At 33.8% G+C, this 20668-nt stretch overlaps 2 protein-coding genes across 2 annotated transcripts; one reads left to right on the forward strand and one right to left on the reverse strand.

The window, feature by feature from the left end:
- Positions 1 to 8095: 8095 nt before the first annotated feature.
- LOC132067973 (U-box domain-containing protein 25-like) lies at positions 8096 to 9681 on the reverse strand. The gene has a single exon (XM_059461410.1). The coding sequence runs from the start codon at positions 9436 to 9438 to the stop codon at positions 8206 to 8208; it is 1233 nt and encodes a 410-aa protein (XP_059317393.1). The 5' UTR covers positions 9439 to 9681; the 3' UTR covers positions 8096 to 8205.
- Positions 9682 to 15286: 5605 nt separating this feature from the next.
- Positions 15287 to 20663, forward strand: LOC132067976 (SAL1 phosphatase-like). The gene is made up of 8 exons (XM_059461414.1): positions 15287 to 15531; positions 17489 to 17564; positions 17962 to 18035; positions 18385 to 18590; positions 19193 to 19373; positions 19462 to 19560; positions 19792 to 19945; positions 20279 to 20663. The coding sequence occupies exons 1-8, from the start codon at positions 15325 to 15327 to the stop codon at positions 20440 to 20442; spliced, it is 1161 nt and encodes a 386-aa protein (XP_059317397.1). The 5' UTR covers positions 15287 to 15324; the 3' UTR covers positions 20443 to 20663.
- The last annotated feature ends 5 nt before the right edge of the window (positions 20664 to 20668 follow it).

Below are 20668 nucleotides of genomic sequence, written 5' to 3' on the forward strand. Positions count from 1 at the left end.
GTAGTTTGGAGGAAATTTGTGAATTAATTCAAAGGAGATACGCCTTGATTAGTAGCTGAGGGTAACTGATTAATAAGAAATACAACTGACTCAAATGCAAATTGCCAATAAAGCGCAGGGATGGAGCTATGAGCAAGCAAACTAAGAGCAGTTTCAACAATATGTCTATGCTTACACTCGACATTGCCTTGTTGCTCATGCGTGTGTGAATATAATATGAGATGGATTATGCCCAGTTCGTTTAACATAGGCGATAATGGACGCAACTGCCCTCCCCAGTCGGATCGAATAGCTTTAATAGGTGTATTAAATTGACGTTCAACAAGATTTCAAAACTAATGAAACACAATAATAACCTCAGATTTATGCGAAATAGGATACCGCCATGAGTAGTTGGAGTAATCATTACTCTCTAACCGGTAAGAAGAGTTTCTTGGAGCCCCATACTTGACAAGAAAATAAGAGGGACGAAACTCAAAGTAAGCGTTATGTCACGAGCAAAATGTTGGATAGGAAGTATGGGTTTGGTAAATGAAGGAACGTGAAGACTATTGCGTAAGAAAAAGTGTGGGATGGTGATAAAGAAGAGAATTACCAGTATGAGGAATGAGAAGACCATGATTGTTGTCGACATGCACTTGATCTTGGCCCTTATACTCAACTTGATGAAAGGAGGTGAGGTCTGAAGCGGTATGGTGCTTGGTGCCTGCGTCTGGAACCCATTGTTGCGAATGTGGTGACGAATATTGATAATGTTGAGAGCAAGTAGAGGAAAGGTGAGTGACTACTAGACCGTGTGTCCCAAAATTGCTAAGGGTGGGATGAAAAAAAAAAAAAAAATTGACTGCTGATTTCGTCCACCCCTACCACCACGACCTCAAAAGGACCTGCCATCGCGTCCTTTGTTTGTATTAAAAGAGCGCTCAGATGGGCTACTCCGTTGGTTCCCCATCAAAAAAAAAAAAAAAAAAAAAAAAAAAGAAGATGGGGCACTCCGTTGGTTAATACAATCAAACCTCTCTATAACAATATCGTTGGATCCGAAATTTTTTGACTGTTATAGAAAATTGTTGTTAAACACCTATAACAGCATTTGTCATTTAAATAATAGTTGGCTGTTATAGACAAAAAAGATGCATAAATCTAATTTTTTTATTTTTCAATGTAATAAAAAAATTAACAAAATTATTTAAATTTTAAATCTCAAGGATATGCATACTTCACTACTTAGACATTAAAGAAAGATAATAGAATTTCAATAAATTCATAATTGAATGTATAAAGTTTTAAGCTCTAAGTCACACATTTTAGATCTACTTAAAAATTAAATATTTCAAGAATGATGAAAGCAATTTATAATTGTAGCTGGTTTCATAGGTTTCGTTTTAAAAGGATTAGGAATCAAAGATTTGTCTCTTTGCTTGCTCTAAAGAATACGATTCATACTCCCTATTCACATTGTTTTCCTTTTTGAACATTATTTATAAATAAAAATAGAAAACAATGATATTTTTAGATTACAAAGATGTATTCATATGTAATATTTTGTCATAAATATAGTATATTAAAGTATCAAATTTAATATTTGGTCAAAGTCTCTACATTTATTATTGGTATCATAAATATTCTATTTTATAAAGATGGTTAATTATTATATTACCAAAAAAAGAAGATAGCTGTGATATGGGGAGTAATTTTACAAAGAGTGTACGGTTATAAAGTTGATCGTTGCTGTTATAGGTAAAATGTTGTTATAGAGAAGTAAAATATAACATAAAAAATCGGTTTCGAAAAAACTTAGTTGCTATAGAGAGATGTTATTATATGCGGATCTTTGTTATAGAGAGGTCTGGTTATATTAGTTAAAGGTGACTGTGGGAATCAGATTGTGGCGGGGAAGAAAGTGAGAGCGTGGAGACAGAGGATCCATTGATTCATGGATTAAAAGGAGACTGTGAAGTTCAAAAAAGGTGACTGGCTCAAGTCGGGCTGAAAGGGTGGTGACAATATCTTTAAACTAAAAAATAAAAATATTTTGATCCGAAGGCATAGAGGGCGTCCACCAGCGTCCATTTCATCCGAGATGAGGTTTGCATTATGTAAGTATTGAGGTTTGAGTGACTGTACGATTGTCTTGCTTTAAGTTTCGAAACTGCATATGAGATTTAGAATTCGGGAGTTAACAGGAGACGATAGAGAAGCTACGAGGGCATCCCAAACTTCTTTCGAAGCATTCGATCCAATGGCTGTTGATAGTGTTTCTTCAGATAGGGACAAAATAAGGAGATTGAAGATCAATTGATCTTGTTGAATCCAAAGAGCATAGGCAGGGTTTGGTTTGGAGGTTGCAGGTTCGTCACTAGTAATTTGGGACGGCGGAGACTAGCTTGGTGGTTGTACTTGCACCTAATTTCTTACCAGTATTAACATTATTCTTATAGTTTCTTGTTCTTCAATTTCTATTACCACCTATGTTTCTTGTGCTTCGGTTATTGCATTATTTCGTTGTTGTTACCGTTCTTTCTTCTAAATGTTATGTACTGCTTTCCATTTCGCACTATTTTGTTGTTGTTACTACTTTCATTTTTGTATTTTCTTTTTCAAACTGCTTTGAAATGTTTTACATAAGCCGAAGGTCTATCGAAAACCTCTCTATCTCTACGAGGTAGGGGCAAGGACTGCGTACACTCCATCCTCTGCAGACCCCACCTGTAGAATTACATTGGATATGTCGTTGAACATGCATTCATTAAAGGCGGCAAATTGTAGATGCTGCCTTATTTGCAAATGAATGCTTGGATGAATATTAGAGAAAAGAGAAGCCTGGAATGATATGTAAATTAGACCTAGAGAAGGCCTTCGACCATGTCAATTGGCCTTTTCAATTGGACATTTTGAGGCAGATGGGGTTCGGGATAAGTAGATAAAATGGATCGACTTGAATTTCTTCTACCAGATTCTTTATCATCATAAATTGGAGCCAAAAGAGCACCCAAGGATGTGGCCTAGTGGTCAATAAAGTGGGTTGAGCAAAATGAGGCCTAGGTTCAGTTCCCAGCAGAGACAAAACACTAGGTGATTTCTTCCCATCTGTTCTAGTCTTGGTGGGCAAAGTTACCCAGTACCTGTTCTTTGGTGGGAGGTGGCAGGTATCCTGTGGAACTAGTCAAGGTGCGCAAGAGCAGGACACCACGGTTATCACAAAAAAAAAAAATAGTTGGAACTACAAGGTATTTCAAAATTCAAATCATAAAGGGGATTAAGGCGAGGAGATCCTCTATCTGCTTATCTGTCTGTGATGGTGAAGGAGGCTTTGAATCTAATGTTTAAAACAGCTGAAGATAATTGGATGGATTTAAGGGATCTTGCATTGGAGGAAATGATGGCAGGAAGGTGGCCCCTTCTCACATTTTATATGTTGATGGCACCTATCTTTTATGTAAAAAGGGAGGTGTATGGGAGTTAAAACCCTCAAACTGCACAATAAAAGCCTCCTAGGCAAGTGGCTTTGGAAATTGGGTAATAGTTATGAAGCATTGTGGAACGAAATCATCACCATAAAGTACTAAACCTGTTTTGAGTCCTAGCCACGTGGCTATGTGAAAGAACACGTGCAAATACTGGGATGAGTTTAAGGAGAATATTAAACTGAACGTGGGAAATGGGAAGAATATCAAATTTTGGTTAGATAGATGGCTGGACATAGGGTTTTTGAAAGAAGAATTCCCTGATTTATACAACATAGTTCTGGATAAGATGCACTTATTGCAGATTGTTTTATTTTTGATAAAGTAATAAATTTCATTAAGGAAAGGGCAAAAGTTTGCCCATATACTTATTGCAGATTGTTTTATAAACTCAGAATGACAACTACACTTAAGGAGAAACTTTAATGATTGGGATTGAGTCAGTAATATTAAAATTATCAATAATACGTAGCGAAAATAGGCAATTTAAATTTATCTATGTAAGCGTACCACATCCACTGATGACAATAAGATCAATTTACAAGTGTAGATGGGTCAACAATTAGGGGTATTTTGTATATCTCATAGATAATGCTTGGACATAGGGTTTTTGAAAGAAGAATTCACGGTTTTAACATAGTTAAAGATAAGATACACGTAAGATTGTTTTATTTTGATAAAAGCAAATTTAAAAACAAATGACAACTTTAATGATTGGGAATGAGGTCGAATGCCAATGGAAAATATGATGGAGAACAAAAGCATCCCCAAAGAAAGCCAATGTACTGATGTACAATCTCCCAGAAAGCCCACTTTGGATAAAGAAACATGCTTAACTCTAGATGTATTATAGAAGAGAGGCTTCTATCTCTTCAACGGATGCTTTCTATGTGAAGACTACCGTAAAACCAATAAAAATCTCTTTTGCATTGCAACTTTACGTGGAAGATTTGGACTCTTTTCCGGGTAACACCTCAATACGTGTAACGCCTACTCAATCTTTCGGCGTGGACAGAAAATTGATGGAAGACTAAAGCCAACTTGGAAGACAATCCCACTTTACATCATGTGGACTATTTGAGGAAAAGAAACAATCGATTTTTCAAAGGGGAAAAATTACATACTTCTTTTGTAAAGTATGAATGCATACAAAACATATACTCTTGATGTAGGAGCAATACACTGTAAAATCCAGCATTTCTTTTGGATTTTTTGGGGGCTGTGAGGCTGTGACTGTTGCTATGATCATGTTTTGATCTTTTGTGGTACCCTGGTACCATTAATAAAATCCCTTACTTAATCAAAGAACCAAAAAAAAAAAATACTAACATCAAACATGGACAAAAGTTATAAGTAACAACAAAATCTCAAAGGATTTTGAAGGAAAAGACTTCAGAATTTAATTGACTTACTCTGGGCATGTATTAAGCAAGAGCTCTACAGAGTCATCCAATGGACGTCCAAGCTTCTTCTCTTCCACTTCCTCAAGTTCCTTCAGCCATAGAATTGCATGAACCCTCTGCCTCATGATCCTGCTAAGCGCTCAACTGTATATAACTCTGGGTTATCCTTATGCTTCTTGTACATTTGTGTCTTCTCTGAATCCTTCAAATAAGACCTCCTTGCACCTAGCTCCATTACCTGCTCCAATAACACCAAACTTTGATAATCCATCATAGTTGGGAAGGATACTACCACTTCACACCCTTATTTCTTCATCGAATTCTTAGTGTTGTACCCGAAACAACTCCAAATGACCAACAAGTTACTTTCTCCCTATCCCATTTTACATGCTAGTGAAAAGAAATTCCTTGTACTACGAAGACTACACCGACATATACTAACAGTTTTTTAAGTTTGGTTTGTAATATTACGACATATACTGTTTCTCCAAAAGTTAAAGTTTTATTTTCAAAAAACTTCAACCCAAAAATAAAAACTAAACAATCTAATCCTTATATATTGAAGATTTAACCACATAATGAATTTTGGGAACAAAGCATGTACTCTACATTATCTCTAATAAATCTAGACCATACATGCTAAGGGAATTATCAAAATTCTGATTCATAACTACAAAGCTTCACATTACTTCTTATATAGTTTCTAAGTATGCAAACTTCGCACCCGTTTGGCCATGAGAATGATTCGTTTTTTTTCCGGAATAATTTTTCACTTTGTTTCAAAATCAATGTTTGGTTATAAAATTTCAAACCCAACGTAAGAGTTGGATTCCAAATTTGGGAAAGTGCTCATTCTAGTAAAGCATAAATCTATAAATTCTAATCGATCCATCAAGACATACGTTACTCAGACCAACATTATAGTTTCTAATTAAACCTACAAACAATCAAATTCCACAAACAAAAGCATTACCAAAAACAAAGCTACTACTGTATTTAACACTGACAATTAAAAAAAAAAATATTACTAACATAATCAGATGTTTGCACTAGTTACTCAGTTAAAAGTTCATTATCAGGTAACTGTTTAATCAATATACTTTTAAAAAAACTTTACACTGCCATGTATATTAGATAAATAAGACCGGAAATTTAAAAAATATACAGCCCAACATAAAATATTACGCTACGTAGCCCAATATACAATATTATACAACATTCTATCTGGGGAAAAGCATTATACGCGATGTATCAACCTTGTATAAAAGGTGTTTATACACATATATTGGCTAACTCGGGTAACAAACTAAAAATTAGGGGTATGTGGCGTAAATATTTTCTCCCAGTAGATATAGAGCGTAATTTACCCCCACCTCATCAGACGGGTCGGATCGTGCATTGGGGTCCGACCCACAACTTATCCATCAAATGCTCCTTCATTGACCCGAATTAGAACCCAAGGCTATGTAATTTTGGTTAATATATTACTCTTGCTCCCTCAATTATTGATCTTCAATTAATTGAAAGTGTAATTTTGATCTATTTTCTTACGTATATTCACAAAGTTACAATAATTACCAATTGTTTTACCGCTCAGTTGCCTATGTGATACGTGAAGCTGGTACTGTTACTCTATATTTGAAAATAATATAATCCTAAGAATTGTTCAAATATAACATATTTCCTGTATAAAGTGACTAAAAATACACATTTCGATTAATTAAAGATTAAATATGTTTCTTCAAAGATCATAAGAATTAAAATTATAATTTATTAATATCGGGGACCAAAAATGTTATTACCTCTATAATTTTCCTTTCTATTTTCTTTTTCGACGTGCTTGTAATAGTTCAGGCTCAATTTCATGGAAGATTATTTTACTCTAATTTTACTGGACCCAAAACTATTAAACTACTTGTGTAAGGAAAAAGTCCTCTTAATTTTATCTAAATATCATGAAAATCGTTTTAAATTATATTTTATAACAAAAAGTCCAACCAACTTAATTAAATATCAGGCAAAGTTACTTGGAAGGAAGAAAAAAATATGTTTTCTATGATATTTGGACAAAAATTAAGCAATTTTTTTTGTTACAAATTTTTAAATATTTGGTGATTATAATTCAATAAAGTAAAATTTGAGTCACCATTTGTGAAATTTCCTCAATCATATTGCTGGCCACACATTTAGACTTTTTTTTTTCCCTCAAATGCATTCTAACTCTTGGTCTTTCATTATGACATCAGATTTGTTTTTGTTTATTTCATGATGATGATCAAAGAGAAGTGACATCTTCGTTTTGATAAACAAAGAATCAACACCATAGATAGCATTGCCCCACTTTTATTTTATACTAATAATAAATTTAAGTAGAAATAACAAATTCTTAGCACTCACATCACGTTTCCCATTAACTTATCCATTGTTGAAATATTTGACTGAGGAAAGCTCAAAGTAGCAAAGCTATATCAATTAATACAACATTCTTTTCAATTTTGACAAAAACATGAGAATTATTTTTTCTAGAAGGATGAATCCTTCTAGAAAATGCAGTTTGTTTTCCTTTCGGTTTTGTTTGGTTGGAATTTAACTTTCCTATAATATTGATTCTAGATAAGCAGTACCTAATAAGTTGATTTTTCAAAACTTGAAGTAGTTTCACTAATAAAAGTCTTGGAAATATTAAATTTGACTTATTTTTTGAATCTGGTTCTATTTTAGTCAGAACATCTCCATTATAATAAGTACTAATGCACATACATTTCAATGAAACAATGAAACGAAAAAACGGATTTTTCTTACAAATACATTGATAAAACATACCATTATGTACATTTAAGTAATTCTAACTCTATACACAATGTACCTTCCTTAACATATGAAAAATTTGTCCTAACAGCACATATGTGAACTGTTTATCTTGTGTGGACAAAATTTTGGTTTGTCTTAAAGGTGATAAGAGAACTACTTTTTGCACCTTGATATTATGAGAGAATATTAAAAAGTTCATTAAAATCTTGCACCTTTTATTCCTAAAAAGGTGGCTTTTCAAATAAGTTAATCTTGAATTGTCTACTAGTCCAAACTGCAAAGCTCATTTTTTAAACCATGCCTCTTTTTTTCTTTTTAGCGATTTTTTTGGCCTAAGACGGATTTAATAGGAGAAATATGGTCAAGAAAGATTTATATATTGACTTCAATTTGTTGTTTAGGCTGAGTATATTTATTGTCGTTGTAGGAAAACTCTTTATATGATTTTAGATACAATTTTAATAGCAAAGACAGCCAAAGACAATGAGCACATCAACTGTAAAATCATGTAATGATATATGAATCTAGAAGGCTTGTTTTTGGTCCCCAGTGCACATGGATCTCAACAATTTGAGCAACGTTCTTGCCTTATTTTTGGTCCTTTCAGTACACTGGCTTTGTAGGAGTAACAACAATTTAGTCAAAACCCCACAACAAATAGCTTCTTCCCTAGCATCCATTAAATCTTGACACAAAATGATTAAACAATTCACTGCACTTTCACTTGCTTCATTATCTGATGAAACTCTAAATACCATCTTCACAATTTCACTAACACCATTTGGGTGGTTCAAAACTTCCTCTTTTGCACTTTGCACAACTAACAATGTCTCAATTGTTTTCATTGCCATTATTGGTGCTAAAAAGCTTCTATATAATTGGCACTTTGGAGTATTCATAATGTATGTTATGAGTGCCTTAACTGCATTTTCCTTCACTATAACTTCACGATTCTGTTCGAGAGAAGATAATGCATAAAGAGCTCTGATTGATTCTTCAGAACCATCTAGTTTGTTCTCAATAAAATGAACAAGTTCTTGAATCAGAATTTTGGATTTACCCAGCATGGAGAAAAGTTCTTTTAACTGCAATGATGATGAAATTGTCACTATGAAATGACACAAGCTTTTCTTGATGAAAAAGGTACCTTTCTTGAACAAAATCAAGAAGTTTGTAAACTTGGATTCATCTTCTTTGAGCATGTTGAGAGTTCCCAAGTCACTAAATGGTAACAATTTCAGTCCACAACTTAGTGCTTTCTCCACAAACACTAGATTATCATTATCTTCAAAATTTGAACTTTCAACTGCATTTTCCAAGGCTAACTCAAGAATCATTTGGAAGAAATCGAGCTGAATCAAGGGACAGTTTTCGAAAGGCAAATTTTCTGATAAAGCAAGAACTTCCTCTAGTGCTTCAACTTTTGTCTCAAATGTAGATTCCTTTGACTGAAGATTATGCTTGAGAATAACAAATGAATCATCAACTGTTTGAAAGTAATCAAGATCATAACCATGGCTGCAGTTTATTTGAAGCCATTGATCGATCAAATGGCGAAGAGTCGTGTTTGGTACAATAGAAAAATCATGAAGCTTCTGCATTGTGACAGGACAAGTTGAATTACCAGAAGAAAGCCATTTTTCAATGCTGGATCTATCAAATGTTTGGCCTGTGCATAAAGTGACTGGATCTTTAAATAAATCTAGACTTATTGGACACCTAAACAAGGGAGGAATTCCCATATCAGGCTCCTCCATTGGATAAAAAATTCCAAGAATCAATTATATACTTGAAAGATTCAAGTAAAAATGAAAACTTTCAAGTGGGATTTTTGGTTTAAGTCCAAAGGGGGTGTGTAGAAATGACAATAGAGTTGGAACATTGAGTTTTTAAGAATAACAAAATGAACTGTCTGAGAGACATTTGAATGGATAAGCCAAGAAAGATTAGAACTTTACTTGACTATGTAAGATTATAAGAATCCTTATAAACTACAAAATGTTCTGTCTATCTATAGATTCAAGAAAGTAGAAAAAATTGTGGAAGAGTAGGCCAAAGATTGTGAGTTTGAAGAGGAACAAAGCACGTGAAATGAGGGAAGTAGTAGGCCAAATCTTAGTGGGAAGATTGAAAAATGAGACAAGAACAAAGAGATACAAACAGACGAGTTGGGCAAAAGGAGGAGTAGGCCTTATCTAAGTAAAAGCAAAAAAGATTGGTAGATTGCAACTAATGAGATAGAATAATTTTAGTAAGAGAGTGAGTGGGACCACTTTTTGTCTTGTTTTGGCAATAGATTATCACTACAGTCAAACTGACCCACTTAAAATACACTCATCAAAAGTTCATGTCTTTGAACTTTGAATCCCCAAAATTATACTTGTTTGAATTAGAAAGATGTGACACCTACTTTATCACCAAAAAAAACACTATTAGTATGCTTTTTTGAAAAAAGAACAAACAAAAGCCATATCTTTGTTTGCATACTTATTATTTAAGTATTTGGTATCTAAAACTCGATTTGATTAATTCAAATTTGCACCGCATAAGTCCATTAAAACTTTAAAGTGAAGCACTTCCTAGTAAAAGGGCCGACACAGTTTTCTCCGGAAGGTCCCACACAATTTATAATATTCGTATATCTTATCGTCTTTCTTTGTAGGGGTGGAGTGTTGGCGTCAAAGAAGTCTCACGTTCGGAAGATGAAAGTGGCGGAAATGAGAATGATATGGATGTGTGAGAACATTAGGAGCGATAGGATTAGGAATGAAGTTATACGAGATAAAGTAGGAGTAAGCCCTCGATAGAGGTGAGATCTTTAGGCGAGGCGAGATTGGGCGTGTGATGCGGAGAGACGCAAATGCCCTAATCGGAGGTGCGAGATTAGCTATGGACGGTTTCGGAGGTAGAGGTAGGTAGGCGAAGAGAGTATTGGAGAGAGGTGATTAGACGGGACACCGCGCATCTCAGCACTAGGACATAACCTTAGATAGGAGGCGTGGAGGACTCGGATCCAGGATAGAAGGCTAGTGAGTAGTCGCGTTTATCCTTTTCCGCGAAAGTTTGCATTGATCTTTAGTTTCTGTCCCTTGATTTAAAATATTCGAGAATGGTTTATCATGTCTTATTCACTTTCGTTGTTTTCATTTTCATAACGCTTTGAATTGTTATTATCTAACCTTTCTATGCCTTTTCTTTGTGGGTCTTAGGAATGCCTCTTCCCCACCTAAGGTAGGGGTTGTTCTAGATATTCTATTCCTTCCTTTGCGTGGGAAATATGTTGTTGTTGTTGTTATATGTATCTTTCTTTTCTTTTCAACTATTAATGTAGAACTTTATTCGCATAACCAACACTTTGTAGAATTATTACATTGCTTAAATAAATTTAGTTTTGACACTTAGTGATAAGTAATATTCAGCTATGTTACTCCAACTCTCCACAAATGATGTCGGATTCTTCAAAAATACATCTTCTCAAGGATCTAACTTGCATCTATGAAGAGTTCCACAACATAAATTTTCTAAAAAATAAGAAGCTTATGTTTAACTTTATTTAACTTCTCCCAAAAACTGTCTCAATTCTGTTATAGCAAATCATTTACATGTGCTCTTTGGAATTCAACTACTTAGATACTCAAGTTTTTAATAAAAAAGAATAATATTATTCATGCTTTCACACTTTCTTTTACTTTTCTTTCTCTTCCTATTGATGTTCTAGATTACTTTGGTCCAACTGTGATTCTCTTCTTACAAGTTGGGTATAAAAGAACTCAATTAAAGCTATAACGAATGCAAACACGTACAAGATTTTAACTTTGACGTTCATGTACCAAAATAAAAATTGGATGAATCCGTAAGTAGGAATAAAAAGAAGTAACAACGTTATACTTATATAAGCAACTGGCCTATTTGAGTACATTTTTGACTGGCCAAACAAAGCATTTGTTTTTTTCCTAGTCAAAGTTTAACAGCTCCAGCTAATATTGTCCACTTTATTTTTTTTTATTTTTTTTTTATTTTTATTTGCACACTTTAAAAGTGAGTACATGATTCTATTAATGGGTCAGCAGTGGACTATGATCTCATCTCTCAGTCTCTCGTTTTCTTATAATTATTATTAAGTACATAAGCTCTAATCACATATACAGATTCCAGATTTGGACATAGTATATTTGCATTAAGTTGATGTGATTTATTATACACTTATTTGTTAAAAAATAACTATGCATCAGTCCAAACGAGTTAGATTGACTATATGAATTTCTACTTCTGCATTTAAGCTCATTTCATATCATCACCATACAAATAATATCATTTTCTTCTGTTGTGTCCTATCTTTGGCTAAGTCTGCATTGATATCAAGAATTTGTAGGTATTTCGAGACAACTTCATTCCATACGGTTTTAGGTCTATTCCGTCCCATTTAACATCTTCACTTATCATAGTTTCACATCTACGGATCGGTGCTTATATAGGACGATGCATGACATGTCTAAATCATCTCAAGCGACCTTATTGTATTTTATCCTCAGTGTATGCGTGCTACTTGCGCCTTCTACCCAGTTTAATTTTTTCACCTATGTATAGGCAATTATATTATATTGATGCACCGTATCATCGGTCGACAACACATATAAAGAAGGGGGAAATAAGAACCATAGACAATAAGGGCCAAAAGTCAAGTATAAAAGAACTAAAAATATGAATATTTAACATTTAGAGAAATTTTGCGTGTTCTGAATACAATCTTGTCCGCCACTTAAAAAGTTTCACTTAAACCTTATAATATAAATTAGACAAAAAAAGGTTACTAAAACAGATCAAACTAGTACAATAATTTATGAACATTTGGTGAAAAGATGGTTTCTATTTACATAACTAAAAACTAAGAAGTGAAGCGGCAAAAAATGCTTATGTTTAATTACTTAATTTGAACTAATAATTTTTAAAAATTTAGGATAGAATAAGATTATTAAAAAGATGCCTACGGAATTGTTGTGATTTTTTAAATATATTTTTAGCCATAAGATCTCTGGGATTAGTAATGGGATCAGAAATATTATATATTATAATTTTCAACTACTCTTTCAATAAGAACTTCAGCATAATGTTAGGCCTCAACTCAGAAATTGATAATATTCATGTGGGACACAAAACGCAAGAATAACTCCTTGGTCTACGAGTAAAAGTGTTGTTTTATGAACTATACAGTCTAGTTAAGTCCCAAAAGTATGACTTATTTGGATTAAAAAATAAACTAATTCTACAAATGTAAGAAAAATAATCAGGGAATTAGATTCCCTCCCTAATACAGCCAAAATGTTTTTAAATATAATAAACTTTACTTGAGATTTATATAAAATTATCTGATTTTCGATTTAAATTGGGCAATTTGCAAGATTGCCCTTCGCTGGGGTGGTTTTTAATTTTTGTCCCTGAAATCGATGGTCTTTAACTTTTGCCTTTGCTAAAAATCTATTGATTTTGTGTTCGAACCCCGTTCAGTCAAAAATTAAAAAAAAAAAAAAAATCGCAAGGTAAAGTTTGAATTCGCAAGACAGAGTTTTGCTTGATATGTGTCTTGCTATTTTTTTTTTTTTTAAAGCGAGTTGATGTTCGAACCTATTACTCTCATTAGGAAAAAGGAAAAACTTAAAGACCACTTAATTTAAAGTGGAAAAATTAAAGACCATCCCAAATGAAGGACAGTCCGTGCAAAAAAATGATTTAAATTACCATTTGGGGCAATTCGCAGAATTGCCCTTCTTTTGGGGTGGTCTTTAAATTTTGCCCCTCATATTTGAAATGTTTAAATTTTGCCCAAATTTTTGTGTATGAAAAACTAACATGTGTATATATGGGTTCAACCCACGAAAACTTTAAGCCTTGAAAATTTTTTAAAAAAAAAATTCGCAAATATATGAAAAAATGTAGAATGAAATTCTAAGTCTTAGTAAGAGATATACGCATTTCATATCATTCACCAGCCATAAAATTTTGAGTGTAATGTTTAATCGAGATATACCACAATTACATTCTTCATACATAAAATTTAAGCGGACTTTTTAAGCCTTGAGTAAGATATACATATTTATACCAAAAATTTGACGATTATTTTAAGTCTTGAATGTTGTATCAAGTTGTATACAATGTTGTTGTAGTTGTATTAATTTTGGCATAAGTATGCAAAAATGTGAGCGAAATTTTAAAAACAGAGCGAGATACAATTTCAACACAATTTTGAGCGGATTTTTAAAGCCTTGAATGAGATATACACATTTCATACATATTTCATACCGTTTTTATACACTAAATTTTCGAGCTTTTTAAAAACGTGACGAATATTATTGCACAACTTTCATACATAAAATTTTGAGTAAAAAAATATTATCATTTTTTAAATAAAAAAAATAATTTTTAATACATGTGTTGTATAGGGTTTGTAATGTTATGTTTTGTAAATACACTCATAAGGTATATAGTATGCGAAATTGCCCTTCGTTCATAACTTTGATAATTCCTGCATGTTTGAAGATTGCCATGCGGTAAACCACGTAGGTTCATCTTTTAATAAAGGCTCGCACATGCCGGACCAATAACTTTGTGAGGAATTACCAAAGTTATCACCGACATCTTATCTTAATAAATGTACTTAACGGCGTAAATATGCCAAGTCCTTTTATTACGCATAAAGTTTGCCCGTATGCCCCCAGCATAACTTTGTGAAGGAATTCCTTAACAAAAGTATCTTGCGGTCCAACATAAATAAATTTAAACTCGCCTTGCGAATTTTTTTAAAAATTTGATCACGCGCGTGGGTTCGAACCCGGAACCTACGGTGCAAGACGGCAAATTTTAAAGATTTCAATTATGAAAAGAAAATTTAAAACATCAATTTAAACGAAGGGGCACTCCGCGCAAAAAAATGTACCATTTGGATATATTTAGGCCCATTTGGATGGGACTATTAGGCCCCATCGCTTCAAAGTCAGAAGCCCAAATCCCTTCTAAGTTATAACCATTGCAAGCCCATTTATGCTTCTTTAACCTTCTTACACAAGCCCACGCATGCTTCTTTTTTCTTTTATTTCCATTTCTGGAATTCTGGACAATACACTGTTGAAGTTGAAGTAATTTGGATTAAAAAAAAAATTAGAATTTTGTGAGCAAAAATATTATTTCACTTGAATTACTCTTCAAATAAATATTCTAATAATTTATCGACTTTTCAAATGCTGACATTCAGTATTTGAAAATACTGATGATCAATCATCATATGCTAATAATGCACTTGAGTATCTATGATCAAACAAGTATAATCGACCTTTGTTTTAAAATACACATATTCTATTTCTACTTTTTGCAAAAAAAAAAAAAAAGGAAGATATAACATTTATATAATAAGATTTCCAAAACTCAAATTTGCAACTCTTCCATAGCTAAAAAAAACCACATCTTGAGGTTTTGAAACATTTGAAAAGTTGAGAGTTTTTTAAAAAGAAAATATAACTTTGAAAAGGGTTTTTTAAAAATAAAATATAAATGGAATTTTGTATATTTCCTTTTTTCTTTTAATAAAATAAAATTTACACACATGTCTAAGCAAATAGCCCCAATTTGCCAGCAACTCCAAGAATATAGACATGGCTACTTTCACAGTGTCATCTGGGACTATAAATTCCTTGACACGAACCCTCCCATTAAAAAATACAAAACCCCATTTCTCCTTCTCTCTTTGTTTCACTTTAAAAGCATCAAAATCAACACTACGAGCTACTACTTCAATGTCTTATGATAAAGAACTTGCTGCTGCCAAGAATGCTGCCTCTCTCGCTGCTCGCCTTTGTCAAGTAATCTTTGCTCTTGTTTTTTTATGTTTGTGTTTAAATTTGTCTGAATTGTAATTGTTAAATGAAGAAAGTTCCTATCTTTCTGATTAATATATCCCCTTTATCTGTATAAGGGATGAGTTGTTCTTACATTTTACTGCCTGTTTTTGATGTTTGTGTTTAAATTTGTGTGAATTGTAATTGTGAAATGGAGAAAGGTCCAATCTTTCTTTCCCTTTCTGATTATATCCCCTTTATCTATAAAAGGAATGAGTTGTTCTTACATTTTATTATTCTTGAAGTGGTAGTTCAAACATGAAATTTCAGACAATTTGGTGTTTCTTCCCCTTTTTGTTTTTGAAGTTTGTGTGAATTGTAATTGTAGAATGGAGAAAGCTCTTATGTTTCTTTCTCTTTCTGATTAATATGCCCTTTATCTATTATAAGGGATGAGTTGTTCTCACATTTATTATTCTTGAAATGGAAGTTGAAGTATGGAGTTTTAGACAATTTGGGAGCTCAAAATATATGCTGTATAGTTGGGTTATTAGATTTATTATCAATATTTTGTTTTACATCTTAGTTCATTTGTTGCATATATAAGAGATAAGAGTTCTGGCGATGAATATTCGAATGAGGATGGTGAATAGGCTTTTAATTTATTTTCAAGAAAGTTAAAAGTTTCTTTCTTTGTATTAGAATTGGATGGAGAGAGAGCGAAGGGGGTGGGGGGGGGGGGGGCGCTCATCAGGCATTAGATTTTGGGGTTTGTCTTGTAATAGTGGATTTGGAGTCTTTTACATTATATGTTCTCTTTCTTTTTCGTCTCAGCAAGATCTGCTTCCCAAGCATTAGATTTTGGGATTTGCCTTGTAAACGTCGGACTAAAATAGGACGTTAAAGAAGCAACCCTTTGAATTTTATAAAATGTCCAATAGAAGTGCTTGCAATGGAAAGCACTAAACTTGACCTATTTTGAGGTCGATGGAGCTGTTTGGAAATTAACAAAGTGGATTTGGAGTCTGTTACGTTAGATTTTTTTGTTTCTTTTTCGTCTCTGTTTTTCTTGAACATCTTTTACAACAAGGGGATTTTGCATCTTGTATGTCCATATGCTACAAAAAGGCGGATTCATTCCCATATGCTACAAAAAGGCGGATTCATTCTTTCACAGGTCTAATGAAAGGTTCGAAATTTGAGCGACTCATTTTTCTGGTTGGTTTGAAAGAGTTTAAGGAAAGGGAATATGTTCCAGCGGAGTCCTTCTAATTTATTGGCGTTAAGTTATAAATATTTTTCCTTAAGGTATGCTGCAGATAGACCTAAAATGGTTTATTATATTTTCTGTAGACTTCCTCTTCTTTTTACCAAATCTGCATAAAAGAAACAACCCTTAATATTCACCAAATAGCCTTTTAGTATTTGAACTGCTACCACATCATTACCTATCATGAAGCCTTTCTAACTCTACAATTTACTACCTTATGCCTCCAAATGCATAATATCAGACCTTATCAAAACACGTTCATGTTTTTTGTAATTTCTTTCGGGGAGGGCGGGGATGGATTTGTTCGTGGCGCTCACTCATGCACGAAAAGATATCTCTATTTCTAATTTTGGTACTGTACTCCCTCCGTTTCAATTTGTTTGTCTTTGTTTGACTTGGCACAAAGTTTCAGCAAGTAAATAATTTTGAATCTTGTGGAAACATGTCATTGTGGGATCTTGAGATTACAAAGTTTCCAAATTAGGAAAGAGGCATTTTGTTTTAAACAGACTTAAAAGGAAAGTATCAACAACAACAACAACAACAAGCCCAGTATAATCCCACCCTGTGGGGTAAAAGGAAGGAAAGTAAAACAAACAAATTGAAACACAGGGAGTATTATGTTTAAACTGGATTGATTTATTTTGGCATATTCATCTTGGCAATTTCTTTGTGCAGTTCAGCTGACATCTCTTCCTCTATTTTCTTTAGAAAATCCAAAAGGCACTGTTGCAAGCAGATGTTCAATCGAAGTCTGACAAATCTCCTGTGACGGTGGCTGATTATGGTAAATTAATATAACATGCTTCTATGCTAATAGAAAGATTTCAAAAGAGAGAACAAAGGTGTAATATAACAGCCTCCCTATCTTCCGAGACCGGGGTAAGGTCTGCGTACACTTTGCCTTCCCCAGACCCCACATTGTGGGATTTCACTGGGTATGTTGTGTAGAACAAAGGTGTAATATGCAGGGACCAGTCTATTTCCTATGACATTTTTTCGTTCTCTCTATATATGTTCCACCTCCTCTCTCTCTCTCTCTCTCTCACACACACACACACACACATTTCTGCATTAAAGAAACTGATGTTCTGAAACTAATATACATTTTATGCTTGTCATCTTGTTAACGGAGCCCGCAATTTATTCTCTCCTTTTGAAAATGACTTACATTTGATTATCAGGCTCACAGGCCGTGGTTAGCGTTGTTTTGCAGAAAGAGTTGGGTTCTGCATCATTTTCATTAGTGGCTGAGGAGGTAACGTTTGAACTCTTAGCTGTTTAATCCATGTTGTGTTTATCTTCGTTGTTTATTAATTAAAATAGCGTTCAAATGAAACCTTGAAAAGATTTTCTGAAAAGTTAGACATTTTCAACAATAAGCAATTTGTGCATAGCTAATCTAATTCGAGGCAAGGTATTACTTTTGAAGGAAAAGATGGTAGAAAATAACCAAAAAGTTAACAAATCTTTCCTGTTCTTTTAAATCATTTCTACTGTACTGTTTGTTATTTATCTCTGCATTATTTATTTCCCCATTTCAGTGGAAAATGTATGTTGTTTGCATCAAACTAAAGGATGGGAGTTCTAAATCTAAGTTTCTCTAGGATTCTGGAGACCTTCGTAAAGAAGAGGGTAAAGAAACATTACAGCGTATCATGAAGCTTGTCAATGAAACACTTGCTAGTGATGGAACATATGGTAATGCTCCATTATCCGAAGAAGATGTGCTTGCTGCCATTGATAGTGGTAGATCTGAAGGGGGTCCTTCTGGTCAACATTGGGTGTTGGATCCTATTGATGGTACTAAAGGGTGAGTGAAAATAAGTTTTTGCATGTCAGTTTTTGCGAGATAAATAAAAGGACTATCCTTATTTTCAAGTCGGTAAATGTTAATGCAAAAGTTTGATACAGCTCATTGGATTTCATTAATTGTTTGTCCGTCCGAGTGGCTAGTGATCCAGTACATGTATCATAGCCACGTTTGGCAAGTGCTCCTACTCTCTATGGATGCATTTCATTTGCTTGGTGATGTTGTTGAAAGTACAGAATACTAGATTAAAACTGGAATAATGGGAGAAAATAAGGGCAATAGCAAAATACATAAGTAAAAGCAGAGGAATTGAATTAATCTTATTTCAGCTTAATAGCAATTAACGACATTTCCAAATGAGGGTTAGTTATCTAAATTAGTCTATATTATGAAACATCCTTTACAAAACTGTCTTCACATAAGCCAGTCATTAGGTTAAATTATATATTTCTTGATATGGCTAATTTAGCTGATTATAATTGGTAAATTATCTCAGAACAGGCTGACACAGAACGTAAGTTAAGTTTTGATTTCAGGAAAGTGCATCTGATTAAACAAAACATATTTATGAGTCCTCTCAGAAAGTCTTAATCTTTCTGCAGGTTTCTAAGGGGAGACCAATATGCAATTGCATTGGGATTGCTAGATGAAGGGAAGGTGGTTTTGGGCGTCTTAGCCTGTCCGAATCTTCCATTGTCTCAAGAAAAAGTTGGTTGCCTTTTTTATGCCCAAGTTGGTGGTGGAACTTATATGCAGTCTCTTGATGGCTCTACGCCGATAAAGGTTCATTTTCTGAGTATTTTGTAATATTCACTAACAACTTCAGATCCTTTATCTCTAATCAGCTGATAGATTGCTCTACTGCCTTCAGGTGCATGTAACTGATTTAGACAACCCCGAAGAGGCATCGTTTTTTGAATCTTTTGAAGCAGCACATTCTTTGCATGACCTATCTAGCTTGATAGCAAAGGTATCTTTCAATGTTTTCTTTTTTGGGTATCTTTCAATGTTTTCTTTTTTGTCTTTCATTTTCTCTACCCCACAAAGGTAGGGGTAAGGTCTGCATACACCCACCCTCCCCAGACCCCTTTGTGGGATTATATTGGGTATTATGTTGTTATTTTCTCTTAATATGTGTGACTTCTCATTTTCCATCTTAATGCATATGTGAATGAGGTCCCTGTTCTTCTTCTATAAACAGAAACTCGGTGTCAAAGCACCTCCAGTTCGAATAGACAGCCAGGCAAAGTATGGTGCTTTGTCCCGTGGAGATGGAGCAATATATCTCCGTTTTCCTCATAAGGGCTATCGTGAGAAGATATGGGATCATGCAGCAGGATATCTTGTTGTCGCAGGTCCATAATATGTTTTCTGCATTTTAAATTTATGTCTCCCTTTTGCTTCACTTGGGTCATCATTTCTCATCAGTATTCTTGCTCAGAGAATCTATGGTTTTAACGTAGAAGCTGAGCATAAGAAATTTGATTTTGCAAATGCTTGTACTTCATGATAATTATAAGTTATAGTATTAGTACCCTTGACCAAGAAGAGAGAACCTTTGCTGTACTCCCAAGCTTGAATTAGGAGATAGTTTTCAAGGTTAAGTATTAGTATCCTTGACCTTTATGGTTAAGCTAGCATTTTTTTTCTTCTGTTGCTCATAAGATATTTGTCATCTAATTTTGCAGAAGCTGGAGGTGTAGTCTCAGATGCTGCAGGAAACCCTTTGGACTTCTCAAAGGGAAGATACCTTGATTTACACGAAGGCATAATCGTCACCAATCAAAAGCTGATGCCTGCTCTCCTAAAGGCTGTTAAAGAGTCTTTGAATGAGAAAGCTTCATCCTTATGATGATCAAAACCAATAACAATAAAACTGCAGCTATCTTCGTGTATATGTAACACAATTGTAGTGCCCAGAATTGTACTTGCAGCTGCTCATTTTTCACCTGTTCTTTTGCTTTCACACATTTCTGATATTGCTATTGTTATGTCAGCTCAGCCTTGATGAATTTGATTTCCCTTTTGAATAAATCTATCAGCCTTGGTGTTTGTCATTAAGAGCTCATTCAATATTG

This window comes from Lycium ferocissimum, chromosome 8, assembly GCF_029784015.1.
Source record: "Lycium ferocissimum isolate CSIRO_LF1 chromosome 8, AGI_CSIRO_Lferr_CH_V1, whole genome shotgun sequence".
Taxonomy (NCBI): Eukaryota; Viridiplantae; Streptophyta; class Magnoliopsida; order Solanales; family Solanaceae; genus Lycium; species Lycium ferocissimum.